The sequence below is a fragment of the Physeter macrocephalus genome, unplaced genomic scaffold, assembly GCF_002837175.3.
Source record: "Physeter macrocephalus isolate SW-GA unplaced genomic scaffold, ASM283717v5 random_80, whole genome shotgun sequence".
Lineage (NCBI taxonomy): Eukaryota > Metazoa > Chordata > Mammalia > Artiodactyla > Physeteridae > Physeter > Physeter macrocephalus.
The window spans coordinates 65,199-78,487 of record NW_021145366.1 but is presented as its reverse complement, the minus strand read 5'-3'; the positions used below and the strand labels follow the sequence as shown (position 1 = coordinate 78,487).

The following is a 13,289-nucleotide window of genomic DNA, read 5'->3' as shown; positions in this document are numbered from 1 at the left end:
CCAGTCCTCTGGCCAACAATTCCCTTTCAGGGCTGTGAGCAAACCCATTCCCAGCCCTGACTGAAGCAGAGACTGGGGAGTAGGGTCTGACTGTCTCCCTCCCTTGGTCTCTTTCTGTCTGATTCTGGGCCTCTGTCTCTGTTTGTGAGCCTTTCCCTCTTCCCCAGGGGATCCTGGGAACCCCTCCTCCCCCATCCCCCTTCCTCCCCTTTGGCTGGGAAAGTGCCTACAGCCTGAATAGTGCCAGACACCTGCCTGCCAGATGTGGCGATTTCCCATTCTTCTCTCCCTCCTCCCCAAATGTCTATCATCTCCCCACCCGACTGAGCAGAGAGGGAGCCCCCTCAACAGAGTGATTTAGTGCTGCAGCCCCTCTTCCAGAGTACCCCTCTCCAGTTCCTCTCCCTCCCCCTGGTGCCCACGCCCCCCCCTTTTTTCCTGGTACAGCCTCCTCCCACTCCCACCCCGGGGTGCTGGCTTGTGTAAGCCCCAGCTCCTGGACTGGAGAATGAATGGGTGGGGCAGAGGTGATTGGCCTCTGTTTCACCCATGGGAGAGTACATCAGCAGGGCTGAGGACAGTGGCAGCCAGAGCTGATGTCATTCTCACTGGTGGGGCAGGGAGGGGGTAGGGGAGGAGGAGGTGAGTGGAGAGGGAACTGGCTCTCCAGGACTATCTGCAGAGGAGAGAGAGGTCTGTGAGACCTTCCCAGGTAGGCGAGAGAGCTCGAATTGTTTGGCTGCCTGGTGGACATCGCATCTGTGTTTCTCTGGCTGGGTCTCCAGATCTTGTCTCTGGATCTGTGTTTCAGTATGACTCAGTAGACGCCCCTCAGCTCCTCCCCTTCAGACTGACCCAAAACACACACTTAAAGGGAACCCTTAGTCCTTACCCGTCTCTCTTTAGTGTTTGTCCTTCTGTGTCTTCTCTCTATCAATCTCTCTTCCCTCCCATTTCACGCTCCTCAATTTGTCGAACTTGTCTCACAGTCACCTGGCCTCCCCCACCTCCATCCATCCCATGTCATAACACAGTATGATCCCAGACCTCCCATCAAAGCAGAGACTCATTCAGAGTCACTCATTTCTCCTTGCCATCCCTCTTTGCAATCTGCCTGTCCCCCCCGGGCCAGACAGAGGGCTCTGGGGTGGCAGTGGGCTAGAGGATGGCTGGGCTGAAGAGCAGCAGAGGCCGGACAGGCCGATGGAGAGCGCAAGGAAGTAGGAGAGGTGGGAGGAGTGGGACAGGAAGATGGAAAGAGAAAAAGTGACTGAGAGACAAGGAGGGCAGGGGCTGAGGGTTAGCAGAAAGCCAGCATAGCAAACTGGAAGAGTGAGAGAAACCCACACAAAGAGAGCAAGGCTGGGAGCAGAGAGAAAGAATGGAGAGGTGGAGACAGGAAAGTCAAAGCAAGAGAAGGCAGTTGGAGAGGGGCCGGGCGAGGGGCAGGCTGGCCCTCCCGGGCCCCCTCACACTGCTGGCCCAGAAATCTTGCGTGTGTGCGCATGTGTGTGTGTGTCAGTCTGTCCGTCTGTGCACGTGCATGCAGGGCACAGGCGTGGAGGGGTGTCTGGTGGGGATAGAGATGATCCCCACAATATTCTCATTCTCCCATTTCTTTCAGCAGCCTACTTCCTTGAGGCACCCCATACCAACCCCCCACCCCAGTATTCCTGATGCTCCAGGGGCCATCCCCAAGGTATTTCCAGGATTTCAAGGAATCCTGGCTTTTTCACTTGGAATGCAGGCCTGCTGGAATGTGCAGTCAGGATCTGCAGCATCAAGAGGCCCCATCCCCTCACTGCCCACCCCCATGCCTGCTCACCAGCTGCTCCTGTCCGTCTTCTCCTCCCACTCTCCTCGTATCTCTCCCTCCTCCACACTGACCCCTCCCCCAGCCTCTGACCCCCAGCCGCCTGGGGCCTGGGTTGGAGGGAAGACAAAGACAGGATTTATCACCGGGATAGAGAAGCTTCCCCAAGACCAGGGCTGAGGGCAATGGCTGACCTCCCTGGATGGAAGGGAGTGCTTGGCCAGATGCTGGGAGGCAGGAAGCCTGGGTTCCAATGGCTCCTGCTCACAACCCTCACCCCCCGCCCCTTCCCACTATAACCTTGCTCTCTCCTTTGTCCCTGAAGACTGAGGAAACAGAGACGATGGCCTCGAGGTGGCTTTAGGCCTCTGAAGGAAAACCTGGGCGGAGGGAAGAGATGAGATTGGTGCCTTAGGGTCATTCTCTTGTGGATACTGGGGAGGATTTGGAAACCAGGTAGAATCACGTGCCAGTTATTTCCAGGACTAGAAAGGAGTTCAGGTTTAGCCCTGCAACAGGCGAAACGAGATGAACTTCCCCTAATCTAGAAGGACTTCTCCAGAACAGGCCCGGATTGCCAAGAAAGAGGGAGATAAAGGTGATTGTGGGTCCTGCAAGATGGAAGATACTGTCTCACCTGGAAGCAGAGAGGGAAATGGAATTCCCCAAGGGTTACTAGCTCCAGCCCCTTTGAGAAGGCCTTCCTCGGGCTTCCCTGGTGGCGCAGTGGTTAAGAAATCTGCCTGCCAATGCGGGAGACCCGGGTTCGAGCCCTGGTCCGGGAAGATCCCACATGCCGCGGAGCAACTAAGCCCGTGTGCCACAACTACTGAGCCTGTGCTCTAGAGCCCGCGAGCCACAACTACGGAGCCCAAGTGCCACAACTACTGAAGCCTGCGCGCCTATAGCCCGTGCTCCGCAACAAGAGAAGCCACGACAACGAGAAGCCTGCGCACAGCGACGAAAAGTAGCCCCCGCTCACCGCAACTAGAGAAAGCCCGTGTGCAGCAACGAAGACCTAACAGAGCCGTAAATAAATAAATACATTTATTTATTTAAAAAAAAACAACAAAACACTTCAGATTGGATTTTAAAAAAAAAAGTAGGTCTTCCTCCCTGAGACCTCCAACTGCTGGACCCTCCCTTTACAGTAAATAGATTATTGGCCCGAAACTGTCTCTACTCAGCAGGCAGGGTGTGTGCTCAAGGAGAGGGAACGGTACGATCCAGGAGTTTCCGAGAAACCAGACCATATATCTTTCAGTGGACAGCTCCTGCAGCTTCCCAAGCCACCCCTGGAGGCCCACTACCCCTCCAGAATCTCAGTGTGTCAGGGGCCTCCGCAAACCCAACTCTGAAGCTGCACCCCTTCCAGCTCCTGGCACCCAACATCCTGCTTGCCGCCTTCACCCTACTGTCCCAGGAGAAGGCTGCTCAAGTTACCTCCAAGTGAAAAGAGGATGGAGGGAAGAGAAACCGAGGCAACTGGGAGCTTGCCGTCTATCAGCCTCTCACCACAATCCCACCAACCCATTCCTACCCAGGGGCTGATGAGGGAGACCTTCTCGTGGTTTCTTTTTAAACTCTTCTGCAAGCTGAAACCATTCCCTCAATTCTTGATGGAAAGCCAAAAACTGGCAATTTCAGTGGGAAGCATTCATGGGTTGGGAGGAGACACTGGGAGAGGACAAAAGAACTGGGGGTGGGCTGGGGATTTGCACAGGGTAAGGAACAAAAACAGGAAAAGGGAGAAGTGAGCATCTCGTTTTTCCTCGATGCTCCCTCTTCCCCCAGTTGAGAAGGCAGATTTACAGCCCTGGTTTGGGGAGCGGGGCGAGGATGAGGAAGACAGATCTGCAGTTCTGCCCTCTGCGTGTCTGGGTACTTAGCTTTAACTCCCCCATTAGCATCCATCCCCATCTTGCTGCCCATCCGTCTTCTGACATCAGCTCCTTCCCCTCTCTGTAGCCCAGGCTCTCTGACCCTAAGTGGCTCTTAAAGGGCCAGTCTAGACCTTTCTCTCCCTCCCTTCTCCCACTCCAGGCAGCACAGTCCAGCGTGTGTGCTGTGGCCATCCTTGCTAAGGCCACAGTGGATGGGAGGCACAGTGTGCGTGTGGACGGAGGGGGCAGCTCTTCCCCACCTCTCTCTGTTCTCTTTAGGTCCCCCTATATCATGGACCCCCTTTGTTCACCACCTCCCCAAGCCAGAGCAAGCCCTCTGGTTGGGCTGGGAGTCACAGACACGGCTCCTGGAGCTGAGGGCTGGAGAAGTCATGTGGATCCACAGGACAGATCCTCTCTCCCTCCCTCATTTCCTGGAGGCCCAGGGGTATCGTGAACTACTGGCTGTTTTTAATTCCCAGCCAGCAGTGGGGGTGGACAGGTTGGGGGCTTAGATTCCTAGGAGATGCCCTGAGCCCTGCATTCCCAGCCTCCTTTCCCAGGGACCCAGGCTGTGGTCTGTGGGGTGGTGGAGGATTTCAAATCTTCCTCTCCCAGTGAGCGAGGTGACAAGCCAGAGAAACCTGCCTCTGAATTTCCTGGCTCCTCTCCCTTATTCCTCAGCAACTGAGTTTAGGGGGGCAGAGGGGAAACTGGCTTCTCCCCATTTCTCTCCGTCTTCTGCAGAAATGCTGTAGCTGCACTCGAGGAGGGGTGCTAAGAATGCCAGGATGATTGTAAAGTTCCTCCCCCATCTGCCTTCAATCCTTTCTGCTGCAAAGCTCTGCAGTCCTCTGAGGGGCTCTCCAGGATAGTCAAAGGCCCTTTCTGATATCTGAAAGCCATTCCCCACCTCACTCAGTGCTCCTTTCTCTGGCTCAGGATGAGAGGGAACTGGTGGGTGGGGGCCTTGGGAAAGCGTCCGTGCTAAAAATAGGAGCCCAGCGCTGCAGCCTCTCCATGGCCCCTTATTTATATCACCTTCCAAACCTCACTCTCAAAGAAGCATAAATATTCCTAATTCCTGAAGGCCAGCCCTGAACTCATAAATTTAACTGGGGAGGTGGGCAAGCGGGAGGAGTGAGGTGTAGGGAAGGGGAGCCTACTGCAGCCTTGAGGAAGTGGAACATCTCCTGGGGGCGGTGTCTGACTTGTCCCCGGGCAGACGCCTATGGGTCTTCACTGAGAGGAGGAGGAGGACTTGTGGCTCTCAATCGTTCCTCTAGGGATTAGCCTTTTCTCACGCCCCCAAATAAAAACCAAACTCAGTTCTTCTGTCTTCTCCATGTTTCCCATCCTTCTCCCTCTCTCTTTTCTTGCTATTACCTTCTAGTTCTTTCCTGCGCCCCTCGCCCCTCTCTGCTGCGCTTTTCTCTACGTGTTTGCTCCTCCAAGTCTCCCCCTTTTCAGAACCGTTGTCTGAAGAGGAAATTTCCGTCTCTTATTCGGTCTGGATAGTGAGGTTTGAAAAGTCTCTCTCCGTGCCCGGAGCTCCCCGCTTCTGCCCATTTGCCCTCCTCATACACGCCCTTTCTTTTCAGTCTCTCCCGTCTTCTCCTCAGGGAAGTCTCTCCCTCAGTCTTCCTTTTCTCCTCAGCCTTCCTATTCCTCGGTCACCCCCTTCGCCCCCTCAGTTTCCCCTTCGCTCTTCAGCTCAGGATTCTCTCCCTCTCCAATCTCCTCTTCTCTCCCTACTCTACCCCATCCTACCCCTCAGATTCCTCAGCTCCTGTTTACCCTTTAGACCTCCTCGTCTGTTTCAGTTCCTACCACCACCACGCCCCATTTTCCCCTCCCAATGCATGAAAGAGGAGGAGAGGGCTTGAGGAACAGGTAGAGGGGGCGCGGTTCCTTGAAGGGAGGGAGAGCAAGGGGAGGAAAAAGCAGGGGATAGGAAGACGGAAGCGGTGCAGAGGGGTGGGGCAACCTCATTCCCCAGCGGCGCCCCCCTCTCTCCTCCGCCAGCGAGCCATAAATCAGGGCCAAGGCATTTTGGCCAATGACAGAGTGACTCGTAAATCGGTCTGTCAAGCTCAGCCAATGAGAGGCGGCGTTAAATCAAGTCCTGTCAGCGCTTGGCCAATGAAAGGCCCCGGGCTGACCATAAATCTGCCTGTAAGAGACAGCAAAAGAGAGAGAGTGTGCGGACGAGCGACAGCGGCTGGGGTGGGGGACTGGGGAGGGGGCGCGGGGAGAGCGGGCGGGGGGCAGGCGGGAGAGAACAAGCTCGGGAGAAAAAAGGCGATAACGGAGGTACAAACGCTGAAGACAGCCTACAGGAGAGAAGGACAGATGGAGAGAAACAAAGAGAAGCCTTGAGAGATAGCGTCAGAAAGTCCGCGATAGAGCCCGAGACTGACAGAGATAAAGAGAAAAGAGAGACAGACACTGACACCCTCAGGAGGGCCCCCGTGACCCACTTCCCCAAGACAAATGCATAGACTTCCCCGAGACACGCGTGAGCTCCGCACCACGAGGGACACGCGCGCCGTGCACACCCGCAAGAGAGAAAAAGCCTGAGAGATCATCTTCCTCTTCTTTTCCCTCATTCAGCGCCTATCGAGATTAGGGGTGGGGTATGGGTGTGTGGGCTGTGGAGGGTGAGAGAGGAGGGCGTTTCTTTCTCGCTATGATCTGTCCTCTCTGGTCTCAGACTCCAGGGTTTCCTTCCGTGTTCCCTGAGTCATTTTTTTCCCAGCGACTGATGATTGGGAAGTCCCTCCTGGTGTCTAACCTCAATCCCTATTGCTGCTCCTTTCTACTTGCCAAAGCTTTTGAATCGCCTTCAAGGAATATGAAAAGTGAAGCCTTTTACAACCCTTCAGAGAACTCTCAACTTTCAGAATCTTAGAAGGTCTGAGCAGGAAGGATTTTTAGGGATCATCTGGTCACTTGATTCTAGTTATTAAAAAGCTGCTGTCCTATAGTGGTTAGACATGTGGGCTGGTACTAAAGTCAGACTTTCGGCCCTCAAATCATGATCATATCACTTACTAGCCCTTGGACTTCAGACAAGTTGATTACCCGATTTGTGCTTCATTTTTTTTTTCATTTGTAAGCAAGAGATTATAATAGATACCTTTTGGTAAATTTTGTAAGGATTACACAAAATAATATATTTACAGGATTTAGGACAGCACAAGGCAGATGATAAGAGTGCACCCCACCCCCATCTTTGTACAGATGATAAAACCTGAGGTCCAGAATGATCCAGGGTCCTGCTCCAGTTCACAGAACTAATTATCAGAGAGCCTTGATGGGAGCCGTGGTCCCTACACTCCCAGGCTGATGTTCTTTATCGGTTCTGCTGTTCACCCCACCTGTCTGGACCCCTGCCTTAGTCACCTGAATTTGACTCAGTATAGGCTGCTGTGATTTTTGTGGGAGGAGGACACTCTGAAGCACATGTTCCTCATTAGAAGGCAGGATTCCTGGGCCCTGGAAGTGTGTTGAATGTGAGGGTATCAATCTGTCCACCCTGACTATGCTGCTTTCTGCCCTTGTCTTAATCTCTCTGGACTTTGTTCTCTCAAACTATGGACTTGGGGGCAGGGAAGGGACGGCACGCAGCCAGAGCAGTGTCACCATCAACATGACTCTCACATTCTATCCCCAGTGCCCACCCTGCTCCCCCCAGCCCAACCAGGTAGACAATAAGTATCTCATGAAAAGTAAGTGTCTAATTCTTCACTTTTCTTCCTAAGCTTTGGGGAAAAGGGAGGGGTGCGGATTCCTGGGTCTCCACCCCTGCTAGCCAGGAGGGTGGTGATATCTCTGGACTCCCAGTCTTACTGACACCTTCTGTCCTCAACAGGGAAGCCAGAAAGGAAACAGAGAACCAGCGTCACCTGGTGGCCACAGGTGCTTTAAATTCGTGCATGTGCATTCGCGAGCACATGGGTGACAGGATGTCAGTTACACTGGAGGAAGGGAATGATATGCTCTCCCCTCAGCCTGGCTCCTGAGCCTCCTTTAAAAAAAAAAAAAAATTATTTATTATTTATTTTTGGCTGCATTGGGTCTTTGTTGCTGCACGCAGCTTTCTCTAGTTGCGGTGAGCGGGGGCTACTCTTTGCTGTGGTGTGCGGGCTTCTTATTGCGGTGGCTTCTCTTGTGGAGCACGAGTTCTAGGCGCGCGAGCTTCAGTAGTTGTGGCACACGGGCTCAGTAGTTGTGGCTCGCGGGCTCTAGAGCGCAGGCTCAGTAGTTGTGGCACACGGGCTTAGTTGCTCCGTGGCATGTGGGATCTTCTCGGACCAGGGCTCGAACCCGTGTCCCCTGCACTGGAAGGCGGATTCTTAACCACTGCACCACCAGGGAAGCCCCCTGAGCCCTCTTAACTAGAGTCTCTGTTCGGCTTTCGTAATCCAGGATGACAAGAGCAAGTCTGGGGGAAGGGAGGGGCCAGGACCCAGGTGAATTAGCTCCAACAAGCGTGACCTTGCTAGGGCAGCTAGAACACCCTTCTGCCATTGCCTCAGCTAAGCTCAGCTCCATTTCCACAGAGCGAGGAGTTCTTCCCCGTGACCATTCTCTTTGGATAGGGCGAGGGCCAGGAGGCTGGACTCACTGGAGGGGCTATCAAAGCCAGATTTCAAAACTTTTTTGAGCTGAAAAAACCTGTTTGCAGTGATGGGGGATCCTGGCAGCAGTAGTTAGAGGTGGGGGCCATTTCTGGGAAGTTAAACAAAAGGCAGGCTAATCCTCTTAAACCAACTCACATGTTTTATACCTGGAAACCCCTCAGCTGAAGGCTGTGTCCTGGGCCTTCTGCTTCCTGCCCCTCCCTGCTCTGACCTAGGTCCCCCCAAACCCTCAACTGTTAAGTTCCAGCTGCAAACCAACCCTGGCCTATTTCCTTCTTCCCCAAAGATCACACCTGAATGTGAAAAGGATGGATTTTGTTTATTAATAATTAATAATGCACCTTGAGCAGCCTAGGGCTGAAATGTTGAGCGAGGGATGGAGAGGCCTGGTTTGGGGCTTGGGGAGAGGTTGTCTGTGGAAATTCTCAAAGGTCTTTCATCTACTCTCATACCAACTGGCCACCTTAGTTCTGGAGGAGACATTTCCAGATTCTGGTGACTGGGGACATAGTTCTAATGGAACCTATGAAAACTCTGGGGCCCTCGTTTTAGGAGGGAGCGATAGGCTTGGCGGAATTGGCGGTTCATGGCTGCATAGAGCACAGGGTTGATACAACCATTGAGCCAGGTGAGGTTGGCAGCAAGCATGTGGACAACCCGGGGAGCCCGGACCTTGGCATCCAGGATGTTGAGCAGCAGGAAAGGGATGTAGCTCAGGGAGAAGCAGAGGAACACAGCAAAACACATCCGAGTCACCTTCCCAAACTCTGACGGAGAGTCCTGAGCTCTCTGGTCTCTTTTAGTTGTCCTGGCTTTGGCAGGCTCTCCTGGAGGGCTTTTCTCTGCCATTTGCTTAGCTGCCTTGCTGTTGCTCTGGTCCCCCACTGCTGATGAGTCCCCTTCCAGGGTCTGGGTGGTGGCAGCACTGACTGGCTCAGATGAAATCCCCTCGCTGTGCCCTCCTGATGCCAGCCCACTGTCCAGCTCCTGGAAACGACCAGGCATGGCCTCATCTGTCCCAGCCATGTGATTGGAGTGGATGCTCGCCTGGCGCAGCTTGTACTGATCCAGCGCCCGTGCTGCTCGCTTCACCTGGCGGTGGATGAGGCAATAGAAGACGCCGACACTGCTGAGCCCAACCACAAAGTAGATGCCCATGAGGATGGTGGTATAGGGCCGGCCTCGAATGCGATCAAAGCTGCAGGTGCAGACTACGGGCACCAAGATATAGATTGGCCAGAGGGGAGCAAAGCTGGCCACACCCACCGCCCAGGTGCTCACCAGTGCTAGCACGATGCCCTTGGCACTGAAAATATGGGGAAAGAGCTTCGGGTGGGCAATGAGGAGGTAGCGTCCCAGGGCGATGAGGCAGAGGGTGAGGATGGAGACAGAGTTGGACGCAAAAAGGAGGAGCCCAAAGACCCTGCAGAAGGTGGCACCAGTGCGCCAGTGCAGGTGGAGGTAGGTGTCCACAGAGAAGGGCTGGAGAAGGGTGCAGTAGAGCAGATCGGCCACTGTGAGGTTGGCGATGAGCAGGTTGAAGCGGGTACGGAGCTTGGGCTGGATGGCCAAGGCCAGCAGGGTGAGCACGTTGCCCACGGTGCCCGTCACGGCCACCACCACGCCCCAGCTAACTGCCACGTAACGATAGCCCAGCACAGACTCATGGTAGCAGGAGAAGTTGGCATCAGAGGTGTTCCACATGATGGAGGCTGAAAGGGGTGGGGTGGGGGGAAGAGGGGGAGTCAGAACCTGACCTTGAACTTAGATCTTGCTCTTTTTAAAAATAAATTTTATTTATTTATTTATTTGACTGCTCTGGGTCTTAGTTGCAGTACGCAGGAAACTTTGTTGTGGCGTGCGGGATCTTTAGTTGCGGCATGCGAAATCTTAGTCGCAGCATGTGGGATCTAGTTCCCTGACCAGGGATCGAACCTGGGCCCGCTGCATTGGGAGCGCGGAGTCTTAGCCACTGGACCACCAGGGAAGTCCCTAGATCTCTTGAATAACTCTGGGCTCCTGAACACCTGAACCACTCCAGGATCTCACCAGCCTCCTGAGCCATTCCCAGGCCTCTTCATCCCAAGATCCCCAACCCCTTCCTTTCCCATTTTCAAAGATTTTCCCTAATTTTTATCTAACTTTAATTTCTGTCCACTCCAAACTCCCAGACTTTTCAATATCCATTCAGATACTCTCAGTAACCCCAGCACCCTCCGACCTTTCTAACTCTTTCCCTGTCCCTTAAGACCACCCAGGAGTCCCCTCTCCTCTGTATTCAGGAGGATAGTCCCCTCTGTCTGTAGTCCCAGGCCTCAGTTTTTTCTGTTTTTACCACCTGGGAGATGAGGAGACGGAGAACGTAAAAGTACACCCACCACCAAAGTACTCACCTGAGTCTCCCAGCCTTCAAATCTCTCTCCAATGGAAGACGTCCAACTCACTCAAAGAGCAGTCCTTTCTGGTGGGCAGTCAGGCTTCAGAGCAGTCAGGCTTCACGAGGTGCTCTGCTCTCCTGTCTCCTATTATACTAAACTGAAAGAACAAGAAACTCCCCAGTTACACAACCTCAGCTACTTCCTCCCTTGCTTCCTCCCTTGCCTCTGGTCCTACTCACTTTGCGTTAGCTAGTGAAATCTAGGCTTCTCTGTTGAAATTTCCCTGCTACTTACCCCAAAGCCTATCACTCCTTCAGTTCTCCTTCCTGAAACCCAAGATCTGTTTCCTTCCTCTCTTTGCACGTCAGGACACCTGTAAGATCATTGCCGAGAATTGTTGGGACAGGGAGACAGAGCATCAGAGTATCTGGACCACTTCTCAAGGGGCCAAAGGACAAGACCAAGTTCTAGGAGCAACTCTAGGCACCCCAGAAGCCTTGGGTTTGTTTTGGGAGAACACTGCCTTCCCTCTCTCCAGAACTTGGAGATGGTTCACATCTGAAAAAGGATTCAAATGAAGAAAGGTGGGAAATGAAGCATCTAGGATTCTGCCTTTCCGCCCCACAGGGCCTCAGGCTCCCAATCATTGGTTCATTCATCCATTCACTCACCAAAAACGTATTGAGTGTCTACTATGCATTGGACTCTGAGCTAGACCCTGGGGATGATGCATGGCCTTGTGAGTAGTCTAGGGGAGGAGACAGATATGTAAATATATAAATGCCTAATTGGTCCTCTGAAGCAGGGGTCAGCACAGTTTGACCTTTGGGCCAAATCTGGCCCACTATCTATTTTCATATGGGCCATGGGCCAAGAATGTTTTCTTTCATTTTAAAATGGTTACCTATGGGGCTTCCCTGGTGGCGCAGTGGTTGAGAGTCCGCCTGCCGATGCAGGGGACGCGGGTTCGTGCCCCGGTCCGGGAAGATCCCACATGCCGCGGAGAGGCTGGGCCCGTGAGCCATGGCCGCTGAGCCTGCGCGTCCCGAGCCTGTACTCCGCAACGGGAGAGTCCACAACAATGCGAGGCCCGCGTACTGCAAAAAAAAAAAAAAAAAAAAAAAAAAAAAAAAAAAAAAAAGGTTACCTGTGTAGGTACCTACATAATACCCTCAATTTTACCTCTTGGCCAATACAACCTGAAATATTTGCTATCTGGCCCTTTAAGAAAAAGTTTGCCGACCCTTCTGTGAAGTACATCAGAGACTTAGAGAAAAGGAGCGAACTGCCAAGGAGGGGATCAGGAAAAGGTTCACAGAGAGACACCTGAACTGGATTGTGAGTGATGAACAGGAGTTTTTTGGGTGGATAAGTAGAAGGACATTCTAGATAAAGGGAACAGGATGCACAGAGTCACGGAGGTTTAGGTAGAGGTGAACAAAGCATGTGAAGGAGGGGGCAAGAGGGAAGATCCTGGAGAGGTGAGTGGGGTCAGAATCAAGGAAGGCCTGTGTGCCATGCTGAGGAGCTGGGGTTATATCCTGGAGGAGATTTACACTTGGAGAGCTGTGAGTAAGGAGTGAAAGCCTGCAGGCCAAAGGGAAACAGACCAGTAAAGAGGCACCAGTTCAGACAAGGGGTGGACAGGGCCTGAGTTAGGGCCAGGGCTGGTTTGGTGGGCATGCCATCTGCGCGTGTAATCGCACAGGTCCTTGTGCTGAGAAGGGTCCAGGGCTTGAGTTAATGCTCTGCAGTCAGCCTTGAGATCCTTTTTGAACATTTTGCTTTTTCATTTTGCATTGGGCCCCACAAATGATGTAGCCGGTCGTGGTTAGAGCAGCGGTTGTGGGAATAGAGAACAATGATCGATCGGGATCCATAGGTCCTTAAGAGGTCAAATAAGATTTATTTAATCACTCATTAGATAAAGGGTTAGGAAGAGGGAAGACTAGGAGGACTCCCAGTTTCCCAGGTGTATGGTGGTTCTCTTAATCAATGAGATAGGGAATGTGGGAAGCATAGCAGGCTTAGGGAAGGGGGTAAATAATGAATTCAGTTTTACACCAGATTTGAAGTACCTGTGGGACATGCTAATATCTCAGCCCCTCTAACCCCGATTTCTTCCAGCCCCCCTCTCTCTCCCCACATGTGATCCAGCCCGGCTTTTCTCATTCCACTCTCCTATTCAGCCACTCCTGCCCCTCAGACTTCTAGATCTCCAGTCTCTGTCTTTTTTTGAGCTAGATCGACCTGAAACAAAACCAAACAAAACACACACACACAAAACCCCCAAAACTCCTTGTTGGGTTCCATTTCTGAGCCTACAGCAAACTCCCACCCCCAACTTCATAACTGACTAACTCAGGAGGCCCCTCTTCCCCCTCTCCTTCCTCTTTAACAGTCATCATCTCACCCTCCCTCACCCTTTCTTCAGCAAGACTGGGAAGTGGGTAGAGAGGTGGAAGTGAGCAAAGAAAATGCAACTCAGGATGGGCCCATGTAGAGACTGGGTTCTGGTCTGGCCTTTCTTGTTGACCTTCTGCTGCCCAGCTGGACTAGAGCAAGGCGG

At 53.0% G+C, this 13,289-nt stretch overlaps 1 protein-coding gene across 1 annotated transcript; it reads right to left on the bottom strand.

Moving 5' to 3' along the window:
* Nucleotides 1–8,642: 8,642 nt before the first annotated feature.
* Nucleotides 8,643–11,190, bottom strand: GPR84 (G protein-coupled receptor 84). The gene is made up of 2 exons (XM_007125707.4): nt 10,736–11,190; nt 8,643–10,054 (listed from the first exon to the last, which is right to left on the bottom strand). The coding sequence occupies exon 2, from the start codon at nt 10,044–10,046 to the stop codon at nt 8,856–8,858; it is 1,191 nt and encodes a 396-aa protein (XP_007125769.2). The 5' UTR covers nt 10,047–10,054; nt 10,736–11,190; the 3' UTR covers nt 8,643–8,855.
* Nucleotides 11,191–13,289: the final 2,099 nt, after the last annotated feature.

What these genes read in the sequence shown, in the direction of transcription:
- GPR84 (XM_007125707.4), bottom strand. Translation starts at nt 10,046, where the DNA reads ATGTGGAACACCTCTGATGCCAACTTCTCCTGCTACCATGAGTCTGTG.